Source organism: Meles meles, chromosome 13 (assembly GCF_922984935.1).
Source record: "Meles meles chromosome 13, mMelMel3.1 paternal haplotype, whole genome shotgun sequence".
In the NCBI taxonomy this organism is placed as follows: Eukaryota; Metazoa; Chordata; class Mammalia; order Carnivora; family Mustelidae; genus Meles; species Meles meles.
The window spans coordinates 62,756,841-62,784,814 of record NC_060078.1 but is presented as its reverse complement, the minus strand read 5'-3'; the positions used below and the strand labels follow the sequence as shown (position 1 = coordinate 62,784,814).

Here is a 27,974-nt window from a genome sequence, read left to right as displayed (position 1 = left end):
GACCTTGCTTGAGAATGGAACTTACCTCTAGGTTCCATTGCTCTTATTAGAAAGAGGCAAGTTTGGGGAAAACCTGTTTTTTAACCTGCTCCTTCCACATAAATACAGTACAAAGAATTTGTTTCTGCTAGTCGGCACTTTTGGGCTCAAGCCACACAGGCAAACTCTGTGGAAAATTAAGCAGATAACCAAGAAATTCCCATGTAAGCAACTAACCAGCGAATATCTTTTTCTTTAAGAGAGCTTGTATTTTGTTGACTGATTGGGGTACTGTTCTAAATTTTGCTTCACTTTTTCCATTTTTGCAGCCACCTTGATAAATGCTTCTCTGGTGTTTCCAAATTCATCATTATACATCATCCTCAGATTTAGGCTCTCAGGAGGAATGGGACTTAGCCAGAAATAGATATAAGTAGCATACAGATTAAACGTTGTTAATAAAATATCAGAAGTCAATACATAAAGTCAGAACTTCAATAGCTGTGTTATTTGGTAGCATCTCAATTTTTTTCCACTTAACAACCAAAGTTATATTAATCTTTTCTTAATCATAAAGTGAAACTTTGTGACTGCATTTCTGTCCATGCCATTCTTTGAGCAGCCCAAGTGTAATTCCGTATTAACAAGATGAGGTATCATAGAGACCTCCAAGAAAGCTCATCATCAGGAAGAGATATTCTGCGTTAGTCTCCAGCAGGTTTTCCTTCAGCTTAAGTTTGAAATTCAAGTTGAAAATTAAGTTTGAATTTTAGGTTCTCAAATAATAGATGAAGTTTGAAATATAAGTATATTACAACTACTTACTTTGAAATTTTTTTCAATGTAGATTACAGGAAGAAAAAGTGAGATTCCAGTTGAATTTGACAATCCAAGTTCTCCTTAAACAAGGACAAGTGGAGCTGGAAAATTTTCAGTTATTGCTGGAGTATCCTGATGCAATTCTTATCAACAAGAGCATAATTGAAGACTTGAATTCTGTGATTCGGGTAATTATCTTTTTTTTTTTTTAAGATTTTATTTATTTGACAGACAGAGATCACAAGTAGGCAGAGAGGCAGGCACAGAGGGAGGGGGAAGCAGGCTCCCCACTGAGCAGAGAGCCGGATGCAGGGCTTGATCCCAGGACCCTGGGATCATGACCTGAACTGAAGGCAGAGGCTTTAAGCCACTGAGCCACCCAAGTGCCCCATAATTATCATTTTTTAAGAAGAAATCCAACATATAACCTGCTGTACCAAATTTGTTCATTAATCTCCCATTTCCATGATAAATCATTTTCATTCCGTTAAATCAGTGTTTCCTAACTCTGGCTGTACATTAGAGTCACCCAAAGAACTTTACAAATGTGTCCAGGCCCCACCCTGAGGCATGGCATTTTTAAAAAGCCTCCCAGATGATTCTAAGGTATAAGAAGTTCAGCACTACAAAGTTAAATTTTCATTCTAATGTGCCATCATTTTGTTAAGCTCAATCTAATTATCTAATGATAATTTTAGATAAGATTAGCTCACTGATTTCAAACCTTGTTTATTTTCTAATATAAGCACTTAATGTTATAAATTTGTCTCTAAGCATGATTATAGTTGTATTATGCAAATTTTGATATTTTGTGTTTTCATTTTCTTTCCATTTCCGTTTTCTTTCCATTTCCATTTAAAATTTCCCATGTAACTTCCTTTTAGACTTATGGGCTATTTAGAAATATTATTTAATTTCCAAATATTGGGGGATTTTGTTACAGGCTAATGTTGCCATACCTTTTACTTTTATAAATACTACAAATCCACAAAATACTGTCATCATTTTTGCTTTAGATAATTATCTTTTAGAGTGATGAAAAATAAGAAGAAAGCATGTTCATTTTCTTTCACTTTCACTATTTCAAGAGATCTTCTTTGTGCGGAGTAAAGTGTTTGTCTTATACCATATATCTTCTGCTTAAAGAACTTCTTTTAACTGAATTGCAAGTTTGCCTGTATTAAATTCTCTGAGTTTTTCTTTGTCTGAAATTGTCTTTGATTTACCTTCATTGTTGATAGTTTGCTAGGTTCCCTGGACTGGCAGGGTTTTTTTTTTTTCTCTTTTTTCCTCATCCTTTTCACTTTAAATGTGTTCATTTTCTTCTGACTTACTGAGTTTCTGACAAGAAGTCTACTATGTATTTTTAAATCTTTGTTCCTCTTAATGTAATATGTCTTCCTTTGGGCTTTCCTCTTTATCTTGGTTTTCAGCAGTTTGAATATATGCCTAGGAGTGTGTGTATGGGTATACAATCCTTTTAACACGCTGTTGAATTTGGTCTGCTAATATTTTATTGAGGAGTTTTGCATCTGTTTTCATCAGGGATATGAGCCTGTAATTTTCTTTTCTTGTGGTGTCCTTGTCTGGCTTTGACATCAGGGTAATGCTGGTCTTACAGTATGAGTTTGGAAGTGTTCATTCCTCTTATATTTCTTTAAGGAGCTTGAGAAGGATTGGTATTAATTCTTCTTTGAATATTTAGTAGAATTCACCAGTGAAGCCTTCTCATCTTGGGCTTTTTATTTTGTTGGAAGATTTTATTCAGATTCAATATTTAGTTAGTATATTTTATTCAGATTTTCTGTTACTCTTAGAGTCAGTTTTTGTGGTTTGTGTATTTCTAGAATGTTTCACCTAAGTTTATCTAATTTGTTGGCATACAATTGTTCAGAGTAATCTGTTACATAAAATATAATATATATAATATATAATCTGTTATAATATTATTAAATTCTGTAAGGTTAGTAGTAATGTCCTTTATTTTATTTCTGATTTTAGAAAATTGAGTCTTTTCTCCTTTTTCTGATTCTAGCTGAAGGTTTGTCAATTTTGACTTCAAAGATTTTGGTTTCATTCATTCTCTCTGTTTTTCTCCTATTTCCTATTTCATTTATTGCTAATCTTCTATCTCCTTCCTTCTACCGGCTTTGAGTTAGGTTTTGTCTTCTTTTGAGGATCCTATAAGGTATAACATTAGATTATTGACTTGAGATCATTTTCCTTTTTTAACATAGGTGCTTATAGCTATAAGTTTCCCTCTGAATACTGGTTTTGATGAATCTCATAAGTTTTGGTATATTATGTCTTCATTTTCATTCTTTTCAAAATATTTTCTGATATCCTTTGTGACTTCTTCTTTGACCAATTATTTTTAAATGTGTCATTTAATTTCTACATATTTTGTGAACATTCCTCTTTTCTTTCTGTTATTGATTTCTAGTTCTATTACCTTGTGCTCACAACAAATGTTTTATATTATTTCAATCTTCTAAAATGTATTAGGATTCATTTTATGACCTAACATATGGTCTATACTTGAGAATGTTCCATTTGCAATTGCAAAGAATGTGTATTCTGCTATTATTGAGTTTCTGTTCTATCTATGCATTTTAGGTCTAATTAGTTTATAATGTTGTTTAAATCCTCTATTTCCTTATTGATATTCTGTATACTTGTTCTATTCATTATTGAAAGTGGGATGAAAATCTCCAGTTATCATTATGCAACCATTTCTCCTTCAATTCTATTGATTTTTGCTTCATATATTTGGGGACTCTGTTTTTAGTGCATATGTGTTTATAATTGCTATATCTTCTTGAAGAATTGGCTTCTTATCAGCAAATAATGTGCTTGTGTGGTATTAGTATAGCCACCCCAGCTATCCTTTGATTGCAATTTGCACAGATGGTATCTTTCCATCCTTTCATTTTCAAGTTATTTGTTTCACTGAATCTAAAGTGAATCTCTTCTAGACAGAATATCATTGGATCATTTTTTTAATCCATTGTGCCTATCTCTGCCTTTTACTTATGGAGTTTAATCCATTTACATTTAAAGTAATTGCTAGTTTAAAAAAACAAAAGGACTTTACTATTTTGTTATTTGTTTTCTATCATATTTTCTGGCTCCTCAACCCCTCCATTATTGTCTTGTTTTATATATAGTTGATTTTTTTTTTGCAGAGTACTATTTTGATACCCTTGTCTTTTACTTTTCTATATACATTGTAGTTGTTTCCTTAGTGGCTACTATGGGAATAACAATTCACATCTTAGTTTTGTTTTTTTTTTTTTTAAGATTTTATTTATTTATTTATTTGACAGAGAGAGATATCACAAGTAGGCAGAGCAGCAGGCAGAGAGAGAGGGGGAAGCAGGCTCCCCCAGAGCCTGATATGGGGCTCAATCCCAGGACCCTGAGATCATGACCCGAGCTGAAGGAAGAGGCTTAACCCACTGAGCCACCCAGGTGCCCCCACATCTTAGTTTTATGACAAACTAATTCGAATAAGCACCAACTTAGTTTCACTAGTATATAAAACTCTACTCCAGTACAATTCTGTCCCTCCCCTTTTCTGTTGTTATTGTCACAAATTATATCTTTATGCCTTATATGTCCATTAACATAGATTTATTATTACTGTTTGGTGCATTTTTCTTTTATATCATAGAGGAAAAAAGAGTACTTACAAAGAATACAATAATACTGACTTTTATATCTACCTGTATAGTTGCATTTTAATTTTAGCTTTTTTTTAAATTTCTTCTTATGACTTTGAGTTACTGTCTAGTGCCTTTTGATTTCAGGTTGAAGAACTCCCTTTAGCATTTCTGATACAGCAGGTCTACTAATGAGGAATTCCATCAGCTTTATTTTCTCAGAGTATCTTAAATTCTCCTTTATATTTTTTTGTTAGTGTAAATGCAAAAATCATCATAAAAAATGCTGATGGATTCAATGTGAATAATAAAGAGAAGGATCAAGAATAAGTTAAAAAATGTTGGCTCTTGAGCAACTGAATAGATGATAGTGTCATTAACTGACACAAGAACAACTAGGGGTATGTAGCTTTGGCTGGGACATAAAGAGTTTTGGGCTTTGTTAAATTTGAGATGCATGTAAAACATTCTAATGGAGGGGCACCTGGGTAAATTGAGCTCTTGATTTCAGCTCAGGTGATGATCTCAGGGTCATGGGATCAAGCCCCACATCTGGCTCCTTGCTCCGTGAGGAGTCTGCTGGAGATTCTCTTTTTCCCTTTTGCTCTGCCCCTCCCCCCTCCCATGCATGCTTTCTCTCTCTCCCTCCCTCTCTTTCAAGTAATAAATAAATTTTTTAAAAAGTCATTCCAGTGGAAATATCAACTGGACAGGATTTAGAGCTGAGATATAAATTTAGAAGTATTCTAGATATAGATCACATATGGATAACTACATATGAATTATTACATAGAGATATTTACATATGGATAATTTAAGCCATGAACATGCTTGAGACCAGCTAGGAATGGGACTCTGGCCAATGTCCAAAGTCCAACTCTGATAGATCTAGCAGAGAAGGAGTCAAGTAATAAAACTGAGAAGGAGTTGCCAATGAAGAAGGAAACCTGAAAGCTATGAGAGAAATGGCTCCAGGGACAAGGGACTCATGCAGAATGTCAGTTACTTGACAAGAGCAGCCTCAGTGGAAGGTTGGGGCAGGTCAATGGGCTATGGTTGAAGAAATAATATGAAGTGAGGTTATAGAGATGGTGACTATAAATAAATCTTAGGGAAAAAAAGTTGACTGAAGGGAGAGTAGAATGGAGATGTGGTAGATGTAGATGTAGAGCTCCGCAGCAGTATTTTCTAACCTTGGCACTGCTGACATTTTGGGTCAGATGATTATTTGTTGTGGAGAGATGTCCTGTGTATTGCATAAAGTTTAGTACCATCCCTGGCATCAACCCTCTAGATGCCAGTAGCAACACCTCCCTCCGGTTATGTCAACCAAAAATTTCTGCAAACATAATCTTAATTTCCTATGGTAGGGCAGTATCTCCAACATTTGAGAAACACTACCCTAGAGAAATGCTTGAACTTAGGATGTTGGAGTTGTTACATACAACAAGATCCCCCAAGGGTATAATTGTGGGATTTGGGTGTCTAAGTGAGATAGATATTGTTGAAAGTGAGTAATTCAAGGAATTGAGAGGCCCAGCAGTGATCAGAAGATGGAAATAATTTTTAAAAAGGGTAACAGGTGGTATGGTATGATATAATGACATGAACTTCAAAAAGCTAAGTTTTTGAAGAAGAAAGATATAAAATGTTGACTGACGGAACTCATAAAATTTATTTTAGAGACATAAGAGTTTCACTAATAGCAATCTGGGAGAACAACTTCATGAAAATATTCCTGAACTTCATGTAGGCAATTTGGAGTGATGTGCAAAAATCTGGGTGTTTAAATATATTTAATCCACTCAATTTTATTTTTTTTTAATTCTTTTGCTTTTCCACTAGCTACCAACCAGATACTGTTGTGCCTAGCTGCATTAAACTACAGTCCTTTGTCTATACTGTCAGGAAGGCAGGGTAGACAGTAGGGGTATAAATACATACAGACTGGTAGATTGGTGATGGCAAAAAGAGTTTCTGCCTAATTATTGACATATAAAGTAAATTGGCTATGCCATTCAGATGTATTTTATAATCCTTTCTGTTTTGGCCTATCAGCTTTTTAGTGATCAGTAATTTTTTAATATCTACTATACACTTTTAAAAGGAAGGGGCGCCTACGTGATCAGGCTGATTCATCATTTCAGCTCAGGGTCATGAAATCCAGCTTTGAGTGGGGCTCCATGCTGGCCATGAAGCCTGCTTAAGGTTCTCTCTCCTTCTCCCTCTGCTCCCCCCTACTCATGCATATACTCCTTCTCCTCAAAAAATAAATAAAATAAAATAAAATAAAATAAAATAATAATAATAACATTTTTTTAAAAAAGAAGATAGAATTACCTCCGTGATCCAAGTGTTTCCAAAGAAGAGCATTCAGCTTCAGAGAGTCTGTATTCTGTATGCAGAGTCCTATGAAAATCAAAATGTACTTTTCTTTTTTCAAGACTCAAGGACAAAAGAAAGTTGCTAGCATGATGGAAAGTAAAGATGTCCACAAAGGAATATTTCAAATTGAGTGGGAACATAGGAAAATGGAGATGGAAATGGAAGATCTAAATCAGAAGGCTTGGGATATTCAGATGCTGTTTTTTTCAAGAGATCGTCAAAAGGTGAGTTCTTCCTGCCTCACTATATAATTTTAATTTCTTTCATTAATGTTTTCTTTCATTCAAACAGTGTTTAATAAGACACTTCTGCAGTATCAAGCACATTATAAGCCAGTAGTTTTTCTCAATGTGTCTACAAATTCTTTGTCTTCTGAGGATTTCCTAATTGTCAAATCTAGTGGTCTGACCCCCAGTCATCACCATCCCTCAATTCTTGGTAGCATTTGACCATCTTAACTGCCCAACTCTCTGATTTTTATCAATCCTGTTTTCTGCTATTTTTCTTCCAACATGGCAGGCCATTCTGCCTCTTTTACTGAATTTTCTTTTGCTTCTAACCCCCCCCCCCCTTTTAAAGAGTTATTTATTTAAGAGACAAAGAGGAGACAAGTGGGAGGGGGAGAGGGAGAGGGAGAGAGAATCTCAAGCGGACCCTGCACTGAGTGGGGAGCCTCACTTGGGGCTTCATCTCACAACCCAGAGATCACTACCTGAGCGGAAACCAAGAGTTAGATGTTCAACAACACCCTGGTGCCCCCAACTCTTACACATAACTATCTTTTATGATCCTGCCTTTTGCTCTGTTTCCTTCCATGCCCTCTCCTTTGATGATGTCGATTTTTCTAACTTTAGTGATCACTTCTAAAAGACTGATCCAAATTCTCTGTTCCTAATCTCCCTCAAGCTCTATTTCTACATTCCCTCTTCCCAACAGCAACCCTTCTTAATGTGCTTATTTCTGTTCTTTTCAACTCCTTACTCAGGCTTATAGTTGTACTCATCTTTGATTCCCCTCTCCCATCTTCCAAGTCTTGCCTAGTTTATCTGCTTATTCCCTCATTCTTTGTCCCCACTGCCGTTAGCCTGGCTCAGTTTTTCTTTTCCATGATTTAGACTATTGTATAATAATTCAGCTGGGGGCACCTGGCTGGCTTAGTTGGAATAACATGTAGCTCTTGATCTCAGAGTCATAAGTTCAAGCCCCAAGTTGGGTGTAGAGATCACTAAAAAAAACAAACTTTTACCAAAAAAAATCTTTTATCTGGTCTCTTGACCTTTGTGCTCTTACTTATCTATACTATATGTTGCTATCAGATTAATATTGATGTTCAGCCCTGATAACCTTACTACTCAGCTCAAACATTTTTTTTTTTAAAGATTTTATTTATTTATTTGACAGAGAGAGAGATCACAAGTAGGCAGAGAGGCAGGCAGAGAGAGAGGAAGGGAAGCAGGCTCCCCCCTGAGCAGAGCCCGACGTGGGGCTCGATCCCAGGACCCTGGGATCACGACCTGGGCCGAAGGCAGAGGCTTTAACCCACTGAGCCACCCAGGTGCCCCTCAGCTCAAACATTTTAAACTGCAACCTCTTACCTAGCAAATGAATTATGAAATTTTTAGGTGGGTGATCTGCATCCTTCAACTAACTTTTCAAATTCATTCCCACTGTTCCTCACATTAGTATTCTCAAAACAAACTGATTAATATTTTCTCAGTTTTTACCTCTGTGCCTTTGCTCATTACTGGTTCTTCAACCTGAAATCTCTTTGCTCACATTTTCCACATCCCAAGTCTATTTTTCAAGGTCTAGTTTAAATGCCACCTGCTCTAAAAGCCTCTTGATTTTCCTAGTCGAGAAAAACCACTTCCTTTTCCAAACCACCTTTGAATTTGCATGTCACTTTACATATTTTCTGGCAACTAATCATATCTACATGCTTTTTTTCTTGAAAGCTAAAGTCATGTTATCTTTGTATCTCCATTAGTATCTTTAACTGGAACACTATTAATATTAGGGCTCAAATGAGACACTTAATAAATATTTGGTGAGTTAAATAAATGAGAAAATAAACTCTAGGCATTTGTGATTATTAAAATACAAGTGAGTGTATCATAGCTAAATACAAGTAAACATTATGGCATGAAAGTCAAATCAATCTTAGATAATTTTTATGAAAATGGTAACTTTGAAAACTAAGAATGTTTTATAAAGTTATCTATTGAAAGAATAAAATATTCTGACATATTTTGTGGGGTCTTTTTCTTCTCCAAGTACCTAAATGAACCAAACTATGAGACTCTGATTGCCATTCAGATTGGAATAATGGAGCAAACCATTGCTGTTTTAGAGAAGGTAGGTCTCAAAGATACTGTTCATTATAAGCCCAACAGTTGTGAATTATTTAAACAAAGTAATAGTATTCCAAGTCATGAATTCAGACAGACCCTAATAAAACCGTGGTCCATTATTGACATTCAGGATCTAACTAGAGGTCCTGGAATAGTGTCTTTGCAACCATAACAAGTATGGTAGACTGAAGTACTTCTTTTACTATTAGAATTAATCCTTTGGGAGATATCTGAGTGTACATGAATTTCTAATTTTACATTAAGTTGTGATTTATGTAACAGAAGTGTTGATAGTCTTTCTTTGGCTTTGTAAAGCCATTTTTTTTTCATTACTGCTTAAGAAATGCTCAGTTAAAAAAAAAAAAGAAATGCTCAGTTTAGCTTGTATAACATATATAAGATGGAAACGAAGTAATCTCAAGGCTTTGTATTTTTTTAATCTCTCATTTTTAAGAATATACAAGATTTTTCTAAAATGTCGTATTAAAATACCATTCTATCTTTAAACAATTTAGTTAACTAATATGTTCAGGCATTATGTTAGGCAATAGGGATATGGGGATAAGATGATATCTTGATGATAATGAATTAAATAAAAAAATGTCTTTGTAAAAATACTTTTTTTCAAAATTATTTTTGCGGGGTGTCATGGGAACAAAAATCTCAGACCCACAAAAAGAATGTGGAAAACTGCAAAAAACTACTAAAAAAACTGGGAAGGTACAGCAATCAAAAAGATGTAGCAAATTATACTCTAAGCTGCAATTTACGAGAAGAATTGGTGGCTGTCTCAGAGAGAAAAGACATCTGTAATGCAATAGGTAAGAATATTTTTTCTTTACTCAACTGTAGGTCTCTTTGGTGACTAACATAATAAAAAAAATTATTAAAAAAAATAGTAACACTATTCCTGAAATCTGGTTAGTAGTTATAAAGCTACCAGCATTTCTTCCAAATATTTGATTCTGAATTCTGTTTCTATATTTGAAATTATAGATGATAATCCAACTAATTCTTTCCTTCTTCATTTTTGGGGTAGGGTCTAAACTGACTTGTGAAAAGATTGCCAAAGAACGATATGAAAACATGATGCAACACCAAAAGCTAACAAAAATTGCAAAACAACAAGCTGAACAGATTTCAATACTGCAGGCTGAAGTTGAACGATTAAGGATGAAAACATTTCCTGCTCTTGTTCAAATATAAAAATGCTGGTGGGAAACACAAGACAATCAATCATTTAAAAAATAATTTCATTTTATTAAAATGATTTCTTTTTCTGTCATAACAGGAAATTTAAGTAGAGGTGCTTCTTAGTTGCATATTTTTAATAGCAAATTATTTAATTTTAACCTTAATCATTATAAAAATGTGTCTTGCATGAATGTGTAAAATATCATGAATTGTTTTCATTCAGGAATGAACTGCAAATATTCAAGACATATTTTACTCTCTTCCTCATTTAGTCTTAGTTTTTGTCATAAAGACAAAAAATTCTTCGCTACTCCTGGCATTTCCAATTTTATGAAATTACCAGAAAACTTAAGAGTTAATGGATGATTTTTATATTTTTTCCTATATATCCCAAGTTTTCTTCAGCAGAAAAAATATAATCAGAAAAAAACTTTCTCAGAACATTTAGGACATTTCTCAGAACACTTATTCCCAATTCTAGCAATGAGAACAAAGTGAACCATTTCCTTTTACCAAGCCTTAAATCATTTGAAAAGTACAACATATTTTTTTCTGCATAAACATGACATAGTCTTCTACATTGCATATTCTTTGTAATACATGATGATAATTAAACAATGAAAAGATTAAATGCTCAGAAAACTGCTGAAAACTCAGAAAACTGTGAACTGCTACGTTCCAAGATGATACCATCAGGTTCATTGACCAGTCCTCACAATCTTTTCACATGTCATGGTCTCAGTCTTCTGAAATTTGTGAATTAAATGTTAAGTGTAATCTGCAACAGCATATTCAGTGTGCGCAGTGTAGGTAAAGCAAGAGAGCTATATTATCATTAAAAAGCTTCTATTTAGAAAAAAAAATCTTTAAGAGATTTAAAATATTCTAGAGACTGCTCAGGTAGTACCATAATTGATCCCCCATATACTGATAAATGCTGGATGGGAATGTAAGAGAAGTGATAGGCCCAACATCACTTTTGATGGCCCTCCTTAGTACCAGAATGACTCCTCAAGTAGTCGATCTGGCTGATTCAGCAGACAAGTGCCTCCTGGTAACATTCTCTACATCTTGGATCCTTCAAAATTATCTTTGAGAAGGTGATTATCTTTGAGAAGGGGGTGGGAGCCTGGACCCAAGGGTGAAGTGTGTGAAGAGTACAAACACTTTGTACTTAGGATGAGATCGTCAAAGTTCTCTGCCCTGCTGGTTTAAGTCAACCAAGATTCTGCTAGGTGTTTTTTTCCTCTCCATTTTTTCTGGTGATATAAATCCCAGATGACCAGGATTGGTTGCCTTATTGGGCTACATTTGCTAATAGTCAATGCCACAAATTTCACCGTGGATTCCTAGATCTTAACAGCCTATGTAATTTTTTTTAACTTTCTTATAAACATATAATGTATTATTGGCCCAGGGGTACAGGTCTGTGAATTGCCAGGTTTACACACTTCACAGCACTCACCATAGCACATACCCTCCCCAATGTCCGTAACCCCACCACCCTATTAACAGCCTATGTAATTTCTATTTCTTAGTGGCTACCCTGGGTGACTCTGACAATTCAAGCTTTTTGCTTTGAGACATGGATAGAGTGGAGGTTAGCAGAAATCTCTTGTCTGCAAGCTATATTCTACTAGCAGCACTTTTCAACAGAAGACATCTTCTGGTTTGGGGGGTTGGCTTTGGAAGGGCACATGGGTCATCCCCACCAACTCACTCTTGATACCGTTCGTGATACTGATTCCTCTCAGCTTCTGCTGAACTAACAGCAACTGTATTTTTATAGTTCTTTAAATTATATTAAATAGTAAGATAATTAACTGGGTCAAATATAGCATGGTTCTTAGTAGGGCTCTCTTGCTGGGTTGCCTGGTTTGAAATCCTGGCTCTGCCACCTGAGCTTTAAATAACTATCATAAATTTTCTCATCTTTAAAACTGGGATGCCAATAATTTTAATACTCAAATGAGTTAACATAATTTGTAAACTGGCACAAAGCAGTTGCTAACTGATAGCCTTCCTTTTTGTAAATAAAAATATAGTATCCAGTGATTTTTAAAACAAATGCATCCCATTAAATAGAGGTGAAATTCAACAGAAATTATAAAAAAGGGTCCCGCCTCATGGGCATCTTGGACATTAAAATTTCCCGTAAGCCTGATCCATGTTCCATGAACCATCTCCTGTTGCAGGAGTGTCCACTGTGCTGCTAGAGCCCTTAGCACCCAGTCAGTGCTTTGGAAATGTCCATTACTATGTCCCCAACTGCTCTCCCCAACTCTCCCAGAACTAGAGTCCCACTGATGCTATAGTTCCTCCAAGTGGACAGGTGAGGGTGACTCCAGGGGATGTGCTAATCAACAATAAGTAGCTGCAACCAAATACCAGCACCATCAGTAGGGAAACCACTTCCCATGCCACATTTACACCTTCTAGCTGTGCAGCAAGCAGCAATGGAGGCTGATAGGCTCCCAACAGCACAGCTTCCTAGGGATACCAATCTAGAAATCTCAGGGTCAGAGGAGGCCATGTTAAGCCTGGGTCAGTCCTATTGGGTTCATGGCAGCTAATGACAATACCAGTGTCTAGAAGATAGAAATTTGTGTATGGCAAGAGGGGAGTGTTTGGCAAGGGGGAAGGGTAGTACCAGCATGGACACTAATAATTAGAATGGATGCAAAAGCAGCCATCTTAATGTCTCCTGCTAGGTCAAATATTGATTTGTTAGATCATGGGGTGGGACTGGGCCCAAAACAGGGTATGCTTGGAGAGGGGCCTCAGGGTAGTGGCTCTTTATCTACTAGTAGAGAAGTACTTTCTTTCAGCATTTTTTTTAACCAAGTAAAGCTGTTTTAGCCTTTAACAGGACCCAAAAGCAGAAATCCCAGAAGGCCCTCAGGAAGGACTGGAGGATAGAACCAGGAAGCCACTGATCCACCAAGTTCTCTCTCCATCTAACATCTTTGCCTTTCTTAATAAGGGCACATACTATCCTTCTTAGCACACCAGCTTTTCTGCTTTCAAATTTGCCTACAATAGTTTCAGCCACAAAAAGAGATGGGGTTTCTTTTCCTGAGCACAATTCCAATTCTCAGACTGGGCCAGCTTGGGGGATATTTCTGTATACAACCACAAGGAGAGGTAACGTTGTACAGTATGGTGGCCAGCCTTATGAAAGTGGCTTTCTAGCTGAGGAGTCACTATGAACTGAATGGATGAAACTAGAAAGGTAGATAAATGTGAAGGACCTTGCATGCCTTGAAGGGGGGCGATGAGGATATGTTGTTTTTAAGAGATATATGGTCATTTCACTAAATGAGATGAAGAATAAACAAATTTGAAAAGACAGGGAAAAATAAAATGACATATGGACAAGTTTAATTACCTGCTACACCATCCAGATGCAAGTATGTGGTAAGTGGATAGAAACACGGTCCATAAACTTAGGAGACAGGCATTTTTAGACCACTTTAGGTTTACACATTCACCAGACTTAACTATTTTTTAACATTTAAAATAAAACCTTAAAAAAAAATAGAACTTTTCCCCACAATAAACAATATATTAAATTGACTTACAGAAATAACCAAACTATTTTTTAAACATGATTTTTTTTTTCGCATTTCTTTAAATATGAAGTTTTCTTTGGCAAATTTATCCAGACTACTAAATTTTCATTTAAGATCTTATTTTACATAATGGTTTCTACCTCCTTTTAAAATGTATTAAGTATCTTTTAACTTATCATTCTCAAAAATATTCTAGGGAAATAATTATGAATTAAACATCCATAAATTCTTCTTCATTTCTGTTATAGTGTAGCAACTTATCGTCTAACCCATAGTTGTCTATCAACTGAGTAAGGCTGAGTTTCCTGTTCTCCGCAGACATGGCTGACTGCAACTCATAAAGCAACAGCTGGCTACAGCTTCTCCACTTCTGTATTAACAACTGTAACTGAGACAAGTCATTCTAAAAGAGGAAAAAAAAAAAATAGGTCAATACCTAGCTAAGCATACTATTTTAACTTAGTGAAAGTTGTTAAATTAGTAAATGAGTAGGTTTAAAGAGTAACACACTTGGTCAGGATTGAGACTTCTACCCAGGAAAAAGTAAGACGCTTTTAAGTAGAATGACTGCAATGACACTCAAATTGAGTTTTATGGCTATTTTGTTTGGTCCAACCTCTGGACCGTCTTTACCCTCAGGGACAAATCAAATCATGAAATAGGGCAAAACTATGTAGAGAAGAAACAATATAGATTAAAACATTATATTATATGTACTTTTTATATGTATTGTACATATGTATTATATGTACTATTATAGCTGTACTTTTAAAAAATGAAAATATTCAATTAATATAAATTAAAATATTCAACTTAATATTTCCATCATCACTATCTATCTCATAAAACCCGGGTAGTTACATTTAGAAAAATTCTAAAAATTCAAGACAGCATATCAGATCTAATATTCCACCATTTATACCACGCTGCTGGGGAAGGAGCCACTACATATACATGAATGACCCGGGTCAGTAAAAGTTATCTTCTCCCAAGTGCCCAGATGAAATCTAAAAACCTACTTTGTATTTGTTGTTTTATCAAACCAAGTACCTGGAACATTTGAATAAGTTGGAAGAACACAAGACTATTACTAAAAATATTTTTTATTGGGGTGCCCGGGTGGCCTAGTGGGTTAAAAGCCTCTGCCTTCATTCAGCTCAGGTCATGATCCCAGGTTTCTGGGATCAAGCCCCGAATTGGGCTGTCTGCTCAGCAGGGAGACTTCTACCCTTCCTCTCTCTCTGCCTGCCTCTCTGCCTACTTGTGATCTCTGTCAAATAAATAATAAATAAAATCTTTTAAAAATATATATTTTTATTGTACTTTGTGGTCTATTTTTAGCTTTTTTAATCATTCACTGGCAGCTGTCACTTTTGTTCTCACTGTATTTGATTCTATCATTTGATACTAATATTGCTACCGGCTGGAAACTAGACAGAAAAACTTCAACTGCACATTAAATGAGAGCTGAGACTTTCTAAAGTTGTATCTGGTGTGTAGGAGCCGCTTCTACTCGAAATCTATGACTTACATTTGAGTTACAGTGGTTGGGAGCCAGGTTTCTCAATGTATGACTTATTGCTTATTATGCTTAAATAAACATTTTCTCTTTGAAATTACTTTCCTATCACTTATTTAAAAATAAATATTAAGAAGTGGTTCTGAAATTATTCTCACCTTTGATCTATACATTTTGACCAGTTTTAGCCTCCGAAGAAGGTCTTCTTTATCTTCAATCTGCTTCATCAATTTTGTTCTTTCTTCACTTAATCCCTGTTTGGGAAGTTCCTCATTCACAAAGTCACTTTGGAGATCACTGCATGACTCAGTATCAAGAGACTTAGATTCACACGCACTGATATTCTTGAAGGTATTTTTCAAACACGTGCTTTCTTTGAATTCACCATCTTTGTGTTTAAAATTTTCCTGAAGTTCCAAACAGCTTTCTTCTGTTGAAGATGCTGGTTTCTCAGGAAAAGTCTGATCGTTTTCTTCATTCTCTACTTTAAGACGTTTTACCACACTGTAACAGGAATTAAATGAAGATCTAGTTTTCCTTAACCGTTCTCTAAGTGTTGCACTCATAGGCTGAAAAAAGCACAAAACATTAATCAAGAAAAACATTCCTGTGTAAACAAACCTATTAGAAATAAAAACCTTGTATTTATTTGACAGAAGTGGTTGACACCACTAGATGGCTTTGTATCTCCACTTATCTTAAGTAACCACCACAAAATGTAATTCCTGCAAGCCCTGTTAATTTCATTTTTGTTTCAGAAACGTCAGAACCCTTCTAAAACAGTGTTGAGACGCCCATCCTTGTCATCACAAATATCTTCAGCAACTAGCACATTCCTGACACTAATGAATGGTTCAGTTACAAATTAAGTAAAAGACCTAGATCCCTGCCACCAAAGACCTTCAGAATACTGCAGATTCAAACGTCCTCAATTTGGAATTTTGTAGTAACCTGATCTGAAACTAAATGAAAATAACTGATTCAAGATGGGGGTGAGGGATGGGGGGAGGGGGTCAAACACATTATCTTATGATAAAGACCTAAAATTATTTAATAGTTCGGTATCTACTTACTGATCTATACATTATGTTAATTGACAGTTTTCTGTAGAATGAAACCCACTATTGGCACAATACGTAGAAATACAGAATAGCTCCAGCGAAAGAACTAAGATACTCATACTTGTTTTCTTAAACTGCTTGTACGGGGAGATGGTGGGTTGGCGCAGGCCCGTGGAGTGCTAGGTAAAATCACAGCTGAGTCGGACGGGCTTTCCATCTCGGAAATGAAATCCTCGCCTACCTCTTAAAAAAAAAAAAAAAAAAAAAAAAAATCATAATGTAAATAACTGATACCGCGATATACTCAATTTTTGTGAAAGAACTTTTTACTCTTGTACATGTAACATCCACAAATACGCCAGCGACAACTTCACTTAGTTGTGATTCATTCCTGCTCTTTTTGCAGTTTCCCGTTTACTTTTCTAAGAAAGACTGTGTTAGTCCACATGGTGACTCCTGGTTTTTTTTTGTTTTTTTTTTTCAGGACAAATTAGCATTTCATATAAACACTCCACTTGGTTTATCTATCAAAATATCCTCAAAACCCGCCATGTAGAGGGTAGCGAGAATAATTTTGTAGTTCTCCGGGAATTCTTTAATTTGGGTACGCCGGCTTTATAAGGAAACACAACTGAAATCTTGACTCGGAAAACATCATCAGACGTGTCACAGTACCTTAAACCCTAAAAAGCTGTGTGACTAGAACCAATGACCAATCGGGCCTAACGAACAAGGAACACAAGCCAGATAAACATACGCCCGTCTGTGTCGCTTCAGTAGCGAAGAGACCCTGGAAAGGAGAGTTGGCTTAAACCGTTTTCCTCAGACAAAGGCATCCACTTTAATGGGATATGGAGGGGAGTTTCTTCCTTCCTCCCACTACTGCAGAACACCCACACTAGCCCTCGAGAGACCCCAGCTCACTCTCGCCCCCAGACCGCAGAAAGAGAGCTCTACTCGACTCCACCACAGACGCCCAAAACAGCCCAACTCTTGAGATATTCACTCACTAGCCGAGACTACCGCCCTCCGCCATCCCAGAGCCAGAACACGCGCGCTGCCGCGGCGGGGCGGGACAGCACGAGAGGCGGAAGAGACGCGCGATTGGCTGAATTGACCGATGCGCGCAGCTCCGCGGGGTTCAGCGCCTTAGAGTGGCGTGACGGCGCGCGCCCGTGCGCGCGCGGCCTCCAGAGACCGCGAGGAGGCGGAAGCTGAGCGGGGGGGGAGGGGGGGGGTCACGCGAGGTCCGCAGAGACGCGTGATTGGCCCGGTGGACTGACGTTCTCCTCTCTGCTCCGCCCAAGGACGGCGGAGGGTTACTGCGCTCTGCGCGCGTGGCCGCGAGCCTCAGCCGCGTTGGGGGTGGGTCAGGCAGAGTCTCTGAACGCCAGAGGGGTGGATTGTCAGTGCGCTGCGTTTCTCTTCGCGGTTTTCTTCCACCTCCTCTTTCCAGGCCTTGTTTTCGCTTCCAGCTTCCTTTGTGTGTGTGTGTGTGTGTGTGTGTGCGCGCGAAGTACGCCTGAGCGCGCCCCTCCCCCGCACCTAGGTTTTCCTGTCCCCGCTGCCCCCCCCCCCCCGTTAGTCTCTGTCCTCTCTCCCCACACGAAACGTCCGTCCTCACACCGGACAGGACCCGAAGCCGCAGACAGGGCTACGGGTTAAATTTACGGCCCTAAACTCTCCTAAGCAGAGACCGCCAAAGAGGAGAGCGCTCGTTTGGGCGGCCTGTTGAGAATCCAACATGTGAGAAATCGCTCCTAGAGGCCCGGCGAGCCCTTCTCCAGTCACTGATGTCCCAAACGGCGGTTCTCTCACAGGTTTTCTACTGCATCTACCCCCAAATCTAGATTCTGTAGCTTGGCTTCAAGTCTGGTCAGATTGGAATCAAACCCCTTTGGGCTACACGGGAAGCAGACCGATCACTGAATAAGATTGTGTTGGTCCTGAATTCAGACGTTTGTTTCTGTTTTTCCAGAATCCAGATGTTTGAGGCAGATCTAGCCCTTGCTGAACACTGGGCAGCGCCTTCGTGGAAAATTGTCCTCCTGTGGGGCCCTTGCTGGCTCAGTCGCAAGAGGGCAGGTCTTGATGGGGAGGGGGCGGGGGGAGCTGAGTTCGAGCCCCGCCTTAGCTGTAGAGATTACTTTTAAATATAAAACATAAAAAAAAAAAACCAACCTCACTTCCTGGTAGCAATGTTCTGTTGCTGCGCAACAACAAAGTTAAATAAATCGGGTGGAGCACTGGGTTTGGGGAAAGACAATTACTCAGTAATTTCTGAGTCACCTGGAAGTTGGGAATTTTAAGGAGCTGGTGTTTTCAACCTAATGAATGGCCATTTTATTTTTATTTTTTTAAAGATTTTATTCATTTATTTGACAGACAGAGATCACAAGTAGGCAGTGAGACAGGCAGAGAGAGAGGGGGAAGCAGGCTCCCCGCCGAGCAAAGAGCCTGATGCAGGACTCCATCCCAGGACCGTGGGATCATGACCCAAGCAGAAGGCAGAGGCTTTAACCCACTGAGCCATCCAGGCGCCCCTGAATCTGCATTTTAAACGTTGATACTGTCTCTTTGCAAAGAGCTAATAGCTTAGAGGTGCCAGGACCCCGAGGAATAACTGAGTCCTAAGTAGTCAGATACAGAGAAACTGAAGACAACCCAGTGCAGTGATTAAGGACGTAAACCTTGGAGGCGAATTGCCTAGGTTCAAATCCTGACACCATTATTTTATATGCTTTGTCAAGTAGTGTCTCTTTGCCCAGGTTTCCTCATCTGTAAAACAGGTATAATAGTATCCCTAGTATCCTAGGGATTGGAGGATTAAATGAGAATTCATGATGGGCAAAGAAAACAGCAGTAGATATTTAGGAAGTACTCCATAGTTGTTGTTTTATATATGCTACTATATTCACCATTCCTTAATCGATATAACAGTATGCATGGTAATTCTTTCATCCTTCTTTTTTTTTTTTTTTTCAGATTTTATTTATTTATTTGACAGAGAGAGATCTCAAGTAGGCAGAGAGAGAGGGAAGCAGGCTCCCCGCCGAGCAGAGAGCCCGGCACGGAGCTCGATCCCAGGACCCTGAGATCATGACCTGAGCCGAAGGCAGAGGCTTAACCCACTGAGCCACCCAGGCACCCCTTCTTTCATCCCTCTGCTTTATCTCCCCAAAAAGTCCAGCTTTTGTTAAAGCTAGTGTAATCCAGAAAACCCCACACAATTTAAGTCGAAAGTAGCAGAAAACTTGGTTCCTCCATATATAATTAATATATATTTCCCTTCTAAATTTTAAAAAATTGTATAAATTAACCTCAAGAAATTTACAAAATGAAAGAGAGAACTCATGATTTTCTTTTTTCTTTTTTTTTTAATACAAAGACTTTATTTACCCACCTGACAGAGCACAAGCAGAGGGAATGGCAGGGGCAGAGGGAGAAGCAGGCTACCGGTTGAGCAGGGAACCAGTCGAGGGGGCTGGATCCCAGGACCTGGAACCATGACTGGAGCCAAAAGCAGATGCTTAACCAACTGACCCACCCAGGTACCCCAAACTCGTGATTTTCTGACACAAGTGTTACCACATCAAGCCAAAGGTCTGTCTGTACATTTACTTCTCCCTTTACTCACCCATTGGCATCAGTTACTCACACTGAAAAGAGCAGACTGATTTGTCCTGACACTAGAAGCACAATGCAGACTCTGCATATTCTTTATACCTTGGGGCATAAGGTTGGGTTGTTTTTATGATTCTCTAAAATCAGCTGCTCCAAAATCCTTCTATCAGGACAGCCCAAGCTTAGAGCTGTGTTTTTGCTGGCTGCATAAAGGAAAACAACATGTTGCCTTGCAAATGTTCTGACTTGCTTGTTATGTGAACTGCTATATTAGATGGGATTGTTTGGGCCGGATTTTCAAAGAACTTCAGAATAACTATTCAGAAGAACCTGTATTTTAGAAATGTGCGTTTGTTGACCTGCGTCTCTGACTTCCATGTGTTGTTACAACTGAACGGTCTTCCCACATTTAAGTTTGTATTTTACTTACTCCAGTGACATCCGCGAGTGGAAACATAGCTTCCACTCTCGACTTAGTGTAAGGAATCTGGAATATAGCCTCCGTACAGTTTTCATTTTATCTTTAGAGAAAGCCTAGCAAACACTTCCATGACTTTAAGTGCCCAAAATCTATTGTTTTATAAGTAGTTTGTTGTTTGTGACATGGGACATTGTATGTTACTTGAAATTTTTCAGGGTGGGAAAAACACTGCCCTAGAGAGCCAGAAGGCAAGGACTCCTTATTCTACCATAGAGAACAATTTGAGCAATAGAATTCTATGATAATAGTAATTAATATTAACCTAAGGCAGGCTTTCCCTGTGTTTTTAAATTTCTCCAATACCCAAGGCTACTGTTAGCTACTTTGTTATTCATTAGGGAGTGGTGAATGTTTCTTCCCTTAGTCTGTGATTATTGTCAGTGAGATGATGACATAGGCCTAAAAATCTTTATGAGGCTTTTTTATTCTTTTTTAATGGTAAGAAGAAAATAGTCTTTCTCTCTTTCTCCACATAAACCACACACACACACACACACACACACACACACACACACACACAGACAGTTAAGCCACAATTTAAAATTTCATTTCACTGGGTTTATTTATTTTAAAATTCTTAGTTGTAGCATTATTTTACAAATCTTAACAGTAATCTCAGAGTGACCTAAATTCCATTCCATTGACTTTCCTGTATTAATACCATTTTTATATTATATAGATACACCTAGTATCCATAGATTTTTTTAACAATTAAAAATATAAATGTACATTTGTAAAACGATTAAAATCTAATTGGGTGAGGTATTGTGTAAAATCCACATGATTAAGTTGATTTATAATGTTCATTAGGGCAAGTTAAACAAAATTTAATACAAATTTATAACACTCGTAAAAACTCTCCTAAATTCTCTCTCTCTCTTTTTTTTTTTTTTTTAAGAGTTCATTGATTTATTTGACAGACAGAGATCACAAGCAGGCAGAGGCAGGCAGAGAGAGAGGAAGGGAAGCAGACTCCCTGCTGAGCAGAGAGCCTGATGCGGGGCTCTATCCCAGGACTCTGAGACCATGACCTGAGCAGAGGCTTTAACCCACTGAGCCACCCAGGCGCCCCTCTCCTAAATTCTCTTAAGTGGCTTTCAATATTTCTTCTGACATTTCTATATAAGTTGAAAATCAGAAACTTCCCTCTATGTTTCTCTTGCCATCAATTCCATTCCTGCAGACCTATCCATGGTAAAGAAGATATGTTTTAGTGTTGTCATCTTATAAATTTCCCTTTAAGTGACTGACAAACTATTTCTATTTCTTTTCTTTAGAGACCTCCTATGGAATTCTATAATGTATAATTGATTGATTTGTAGAGCCCACTGAAGACTTTTTTTAAATCCAAGTGTGACCTTTGTGGGTAAACGGTTTAATTTTCTCTAGCTACATTAAGCAAAAGCAATTTTGTTTTCAACCTCAAGATGAAAGAGCCCTTACCTTAGCTGCTAGGCATCCCTGAGAGGTTGGTTGCCTTACTGAGTACGATGGCTACTTAGAGTGTGAAGACATGGGGAGGGTCAATAGCAGTTGTGTAATAAAAACTTGTCCACCACTGGGCAACTAGAAAACTTATCTGGTAACTAATACCGAGGGTAATATACTGAACAAGAACCTAAAGAGCTCCTTTCACCTGGTGTTCCTTCCTTTTATTTTATTAGACCTGGCATTTTGTCAAGTCCATTAAATGACTAGAGGAACAAGAGCGTCTGTGATTCATTGCTGTCACTGGGGTGTGTTCTCTTGGAGAATAGAGTGATTCAGGTTAGATTAGTAATTGTGAGGAAGGGGGTAGGGTGTGTGTGGGAGGGAGGGTCGTGGCACAGGAGTTAGACTGTGGAAAGGTAATGGTAATAAAAGTATAGCTAAAAGGGACATCTTTTTCAGATCCTTAATTAACTCAAATGTCACTGCTGCATTCATTTGGGGGGAAAAGGCATTAGATTTCAGCAAATCCTTAAGCAACAGAACATGTCTTATAATCATCCTTAACTACCTGAAGTTTGAGAGATAACAACTCCCAGGATAATTTCACAGTATTGAAATCTGTTTGAAGTGCTGGCAGAGAAGTCAGTGTAGTTTTCTACCCTTGACTCTCATTATTGTTTCAGTCTTGAGAGTATAAAAGCTTTCTTTTAGATGGAGAAGCAAGAATGTCCCATGATACCAGGAAAATAAGGAGTGAAGAGACAATTCTACCATATTTTAGGATGCTATTGATCTTTTTTCATATGTTCTTCTAGCCCGTTGGCAACTTTGATGATAAGCGTAGTAGTAGAGAAAATCTGTGAATCAGCCTATAACCAAGAATTTTCTGGTCCAGTTCAGGATCTGACAGCTAGATTGAAACTTCACCTCTTACCCACCATTCCCAAAGGCAACATAAAAATGTCTTAGATTTTCATCATGGGCCTTATGAGCGGTACCAAATCCCCCAAATGCAGAGAGAGCCCCTGACGAAGAGATCTGAATCCCCAGGGTGGATCCATTGGGGAGGCATAATCAAAGATGGGGGGGGTGGGCTTGAGCAAAGGGCTTTCTTCCTCGATCCTCTTTCCTGCCTCATGCCCATGTCCCCCACACCATGCCTAACTTGTCAGTGACATCAACATCACCCAGCTCTCCACTCTGTCACACCTCCGTCGCCACCAAAAAATAATGTGTGAAACTTGATGATAATACTGGTCACCCTCAACTGACAAATGATACTGCCATATTTTTATAGTGAAAATATGTATTTCCCATGGATAAGATCTTGGGAAGGAAGCATAGAACACAGCTACATTCACACTGACCTGGTCCTCCAGGACTTCACTCAGCTATTTAAATGTCCTTAACACAAAATTAAGACAGATAATACTTATCCTTCAACAATGTACACCTTTAACTCAAACTCTTCCCAAACCTCCCACCTCCCAAAATTTTCCCTTACGTGCCCCTCTGGTTATTATTGTAGCAGCTATCAAGTACATTATCTCAGTTATTTTTCACTTTTTGATGTGACATCGTAAGTCATATTATCCTTTCCTTAGAACCATTTACAGACTTTCCTTTTATCTTATTCTTAAGTCAAGAGAAGGTCATTCAGTTGTTTTCCAGTAGTCCACGGTGCATGGGAACCATGGTTTAGTCTACCTCCATCGCATTGCTTACCCTCTTCCTTACACTGTGTTATAACTTGTGAATCTATGCTTTTCTATGAATGCTGGATATTAAAAACTCAACTTCTATGTTACCAAAGAGCTACTGTGTGTGGAATTCACACCAAATGCAGGGATAACACTCATCAACAAACATGGTCTTCTCAGACTTTTAAAAGCCTGTCATTGGGTAGATAGCATACCATGATACCAAAGAACACAGGCTTGGGTTTTGGAAGGCAGGCAACTAATCACGTCCACATTTGTTAAGCAAATTCCTATGAAACTATAAATTATAAACTGCCCATAGGTTAAAAAAAAAAAAAAGCATTACCATAGGTTGCCATTATCTGAAATGCTTTCCTAGCCTAACTCTGGGCCATTGGAATAGGGTACTTTAAACCTGCACGTACAAGTTTAAGATTTTTGTAAAGATGCCAAGTCTTTAACATAACAATAATTAACATAAAGCTTGTGCAATTAAGCTGCCCCAAAAGGATGAGTTTGAATCTTTGGCAAGATGTTCCTCTTTTTTAAAAAAGCAGCTTCACCAGTACATATTATCTTCACTCAGAGCTGTTTCCTTTAGGTTTGTGAAGCTGACTTTTTTTCATTCCAGCAATTGTCTATAGGGATAGCAATTTATTTTCAGTCACTAATTTTCAGGATGAATCAATCCTAATCAAACCAATTTTACCCAGCAATGTAATCTGCTATGTCTATATCCATTTTTATAGTTAAAGAATCAGACTTGCTGATCCCCTCAACCTAAATAGAATTCTTCTGTGCTGAGAATGGGATTAAGTTCCCAAAATAAACTCTAAGAAGAGAATTCATTTCAGAAAAAGAAAATTCACTGATATCAAACAGTAGATGTAGTGAGCCGGTACCTGAAGTGACTTGATTTTAGGGAGTGAAAATAGCATATTATTACAGGTTTGAAAGACTACAGTTTAGGATTATGTGGACAAATGAGAATATAAATCTCCCTCTACTTCTGGTGGAGTTACATCCTGATAAACCCATTGTAAAGTGAAAATATCATTAAGTCAAAAATGCTTTAATACACCTAGCCTACCAAATATCCTTAGCTTAGCCTGAATTTAATGTGTTCAGAACACTTACATTAGCCTACACTGGGACAAAGTCATCTATTTCATAATAAAATGTTGGATATCTCATCTAATTTATTGAATACTGAAAAGGGAGACAGAATACTGAAAAGGGAAGATTTGTATGGGTACAGAATAGTTTTAAGTGTATGAGTTGTTTCCCCTCATGACTGCATGGCTGCAGGCTGGGGTTCCCTGTTGCTGCATAGTAGAGATCAAAATTCAAAATTGTAAGTTTAAGATTCTCTATTTTTATGGTTTCTACTGAATGCATATCGCTTTTGCACCACGGTAGAGTTGAGCAATCATAAGTTGAACCATCATAGGTCTGTACTAAAAAGCTAGAATTGAACTTTTGCATACTATTTAGAAGCTTTGAAGGCAAGCTTTATGAACCCATCAATAACTGCTCAAGCTAAGATTATAGGAAACTTTCCTGGATCACTACATCGATAACTGAACCCATCTTCAAGAGTTCAAAATTCAGTGCCAAGAATTTTGTAGAAGAAAAAATGAGAGGGAAAAGGGGGGAGGAATCTATCTTTACTATATGTTTCTTGCCCTTAAGGAGAATAAAACTCTTGTGTTTAAAACACCATTTTTAAAATAATGCATTAGTGATTACTAGGCTTGGTTATGCCATACTGCAAGATATGCTGCAAATTTAACCTGGATTTTGAGGTCCAAATGCAGATCAAACACCATGAAATCTGGACACATTCACTGGAGCTATATTCTGAGAAAATCATGACTTTTTTCTTAATGAGAAATGCATACCTCATGTTCTTTAAGGCCTTTGATACTATTGAATAAAAAGGATTATGGAAGTTTAAGATTTTATGATTAATAAAGATGTAAACATGCATTATAGTTATACCTATACTTTCTGAAGACTGATGCAGTATTATAATAATTGGGGTAAAACTGATTATATCTTGTAAATTTTAAGCCACATTTTATAGTAGGTAAAATTTTAAATGAGTAAGGCTGTAAAGCCACAGACCTTACTTCAATTTTCTTTAGCATTCCAAACCTTTTCATTGTTGAGTTTCGTTGTTGTGTGCAGTGAGTTGGGGAAGAAATGGGCTGTGGTCACAAACTGTGAAGGTGAGGTTGCTTACATATGACATAATCATGGGTTGTCAGTTTAAATTGGGGGAAATGGGAAAGTCGTTTGGGATTTTTGTTTGAATACAACTTTGGATGAATACAAATGATACATACTGATGTTTACACCTGTTTTTCTCTGATTCATTCATTCTCCTGGAAATAGGGCTGCAGCAGGGGATAGGACTGAATCAGAGCAGCCGAGTTCTTTACTGACCCTGCTACTAACAACTAATGTGCTGTGTGACTCTGACAGATTCATTTAAATTCTGTGGTCTCTGTTTTCTCAACTATGAATTGTATAAAAAAGAGTAATCTTTCCAAGTTCTGAGGTTTTCTCATTCCAGTTTGGGTACATTTTGATCCACCTGAAATTAACCAGTTCCCATCATTACTCAGTTCACAGAAAGTTAAACTTACAGATAAAATTCCATGTAGAAACAACGATTAAATGGACACTCTGAAAGATGTGCTAGGTGCTAAACGTGGAAAAGTAAATATATTTTTAAGGAATTTACAAAGACAAATTGGACACGTCAGTATTTATCACATAGATTCCATCAGTTTGGAAATTTGTTATATGGAGGATTTTTTTTTTTTCTTCAATGACCTTTCCTGCCTCAGAAGCCCTCCCGTATCATCAGAGTCCCAGTCTCCCAGCCCTGGGGCTTCAGGCTGACTCTCACTACCTGCCACTTGCCATGGCAGTACACACTCCTGGTTGCTCTGCTTACTTTTACTGTCATCTTCTGGAACTCATGTCCTCACTTCTGTTAAATTTTGTTGCTTACCATAGGTGCTCAATAAGTGTGTTCTGAACGGATAAATGATTAATTTTTAAATCAGTCACTCTGATTTAAAAGATGCAAATCCCTAAGTAAGAAGAGAAAGTTACAGTGTGGTTGCCTAATAGAGCAAGGGATGGAGCGATATTAACAGCAGGCAGAATTTTCACTGCACTCTTTGGATTATTGTTGGGAACTGGTTACCAAAAAGACCAAGTCACAATTAGAAGTTTGGAATTTTCAGACACCACCCCTCCCCAACCACTTCTCTAGAGAGGGGAGAGGGGTTAGAAACAGAGTTAATAACTGATCATGTCGCTGTGAGGAAGCTTCCGTAAAATCCCAATGGTTCAGCATCTGAAGAGCTTCCAGGTTGGTGAACACATTCATGTACAAGGAGAGTGACATATCCCAACTCCACAGGGACAGAAACCCTTCTGCTTAGGGGCCCTCCCAGATCTCACCCTATGCATCTTTTCCTCTGGCTATTCATCTGTATCCTTTATCATATCCTTTAATAAACTGGTAAACAGGGGCACCTGCATGGCTCAAGTTGTTGAGCATCTGACTCTTGATTTCAGCTCAGGTCATGATCTCAGTGTTGTGAAACTGAGCCCTGCACTGGGCTCTGTGCTCAGCTTGGAGTTGGCTTGAGAATCTCTCCTTCTCCCTTTGCCCCTCCCCTGGCTCTCTCGCTCTCTCTCTCTCTCTCTCTCTCTCGTCTTTCAAATCATTTATCAAATGAGGTAATAATATCTACTCTATGAATTATAATGATGCAGATAATGTGTTTAATATGGAACTTTCCAGATAGTTACTCTCCACATAATCGTGGTGAAGGTAGTGATACTGGTGGTAGTTACCTTAAAGTTGAGGATGAGGACAAATGTCAGGGGCAGAACAAGAGAGTGACTTGATCAGAGAGCTTTTCTCTATCTTTCATTTAGCCAAATTTCCTCAACTTGTGCTCCAGTAGAACAATGCTGTTCCATGAGCTAGTTCAAGGTGTTTTATAGGTAAAATCGAAATTAGGGTGATCTTTTCTAAATTTGCAGAAAAAATATAGATATAAGATGCTTCCAATTACAATTTTTTCTATTCACTCTTCTTAACACTTTTTTGTCTGCTAATGGACAACCGATAACAAATGAATAGGTAGCAGAGGAATATTAAGAAGAAA

The 27,974-nt window shown here is 37.8% G+C and overlaps 2 protein-coding genes across 5 annotated transcripts in view; one reads left to right on the top strand and one right to left on the bottom strand.

Annotated features, from left to right (window-relative positions):
* CFAP43 (cilia and flagella associated protein 43) overlaps positions 1 to 13,615 on the top strand; it is a 115,743-nt gene extending 102,128 nt beyond the window's left edge. Inside the window, exons 34-38 of the mRNA XM_046027569.1 lie at positions 827 to 986; positions 6,905 to 7,069; positions 9,120 to 9,200; positions 9,864 to 10,017; positions 10,236 to 13,615. Of these exons, the coding sequence (XP_045883525.1) occupies positions 827 to 986; positions 6,905 to 7,069; positions 9,120 to 9,200; positions 9,864 to 10,017; positions 10,236 to 10,402 (727 nt within the window). The 3' untranslated portion in view covers positions 10,403 to 13,615. The remainder of the gene's footprint in view (positions 1 to 826; positions 987 to 6,904; positions 7,070 to 9,119; positions 9,201 to 9,863; positions 10,018 to 10,235) is intronic.
* A 134-nt stretch (positions 13,616 to 13,749) lies between these two features.
* On the bottom strand, positions 13,750 to 17,631 carry SFR1 (SWI5 dependent homologous recombination repair protein 1). Of its 4 annotated transcripts, none has more exons than XM_046027571.1 (4): positions 17,553 to 17,631; positions 16,664 to 16,783; positions 15,640 to 16,050; positions 13,750 to 14,365 (listed from the first exon to the last, which is right to left on the bottom strand). In XM_046027571.1, exons 2-4 carry the CDS (start codon positions 16,757 to 16,759, stop codon positions 14,174 to 14,176), a joined length of 699 nt encoding a protein of 232 aa, XP_045883527.1. In that variant the 5' UTR covers positions 16,760 to 16,783; positions 17,553 to 17,631; the 3' UTR covers positions 13,750 to 14,173. The 4 variants fall into 4 exon arrangements, with proteins under 4 accessions (XP_045883527.1, XP_045883528.1, XP_045883529.1 ...); XM_046027572.1 differs by having other exon boundaries at positions 16,664 to 16,785; positions 17,467 to 17,608; XM_046027573.1 differs by lacking the exon at positions 17,553 to 17,631 and adding an exon at positions 17,218 to 17,366 and having other exon boundaries at positions 16,664 to 16,785.
* Positions 17,632 to 27,974: the final 10,343 nt, after the last annotated feature.

Excerpts from the sequence above, each read along its gene's own strand:
- SFR1 (XM_046027571.1), bottom strand. The coding sequence starts at position 16,759 with ATGGAAAGCCCGTCCGACTCAGCTGTGATTTTACCTAGCACTCCACGG. Across the intron at positions 16,051-16,663 it reads CAAGCAGTTTAAGAAAACAA|CCTATGAGTGCAACACTTAG; the intron begins GTATGAGTATCT and ends TGCTTTTTTCAG. Across the intron at positions 14,366-15,639 it reads TCAAAATGTATAGATCAAAG|AATGACTTGTCTCAGTTACA; the intron begins GTGAGAATAATT and ends TTCCTCTTTTAG.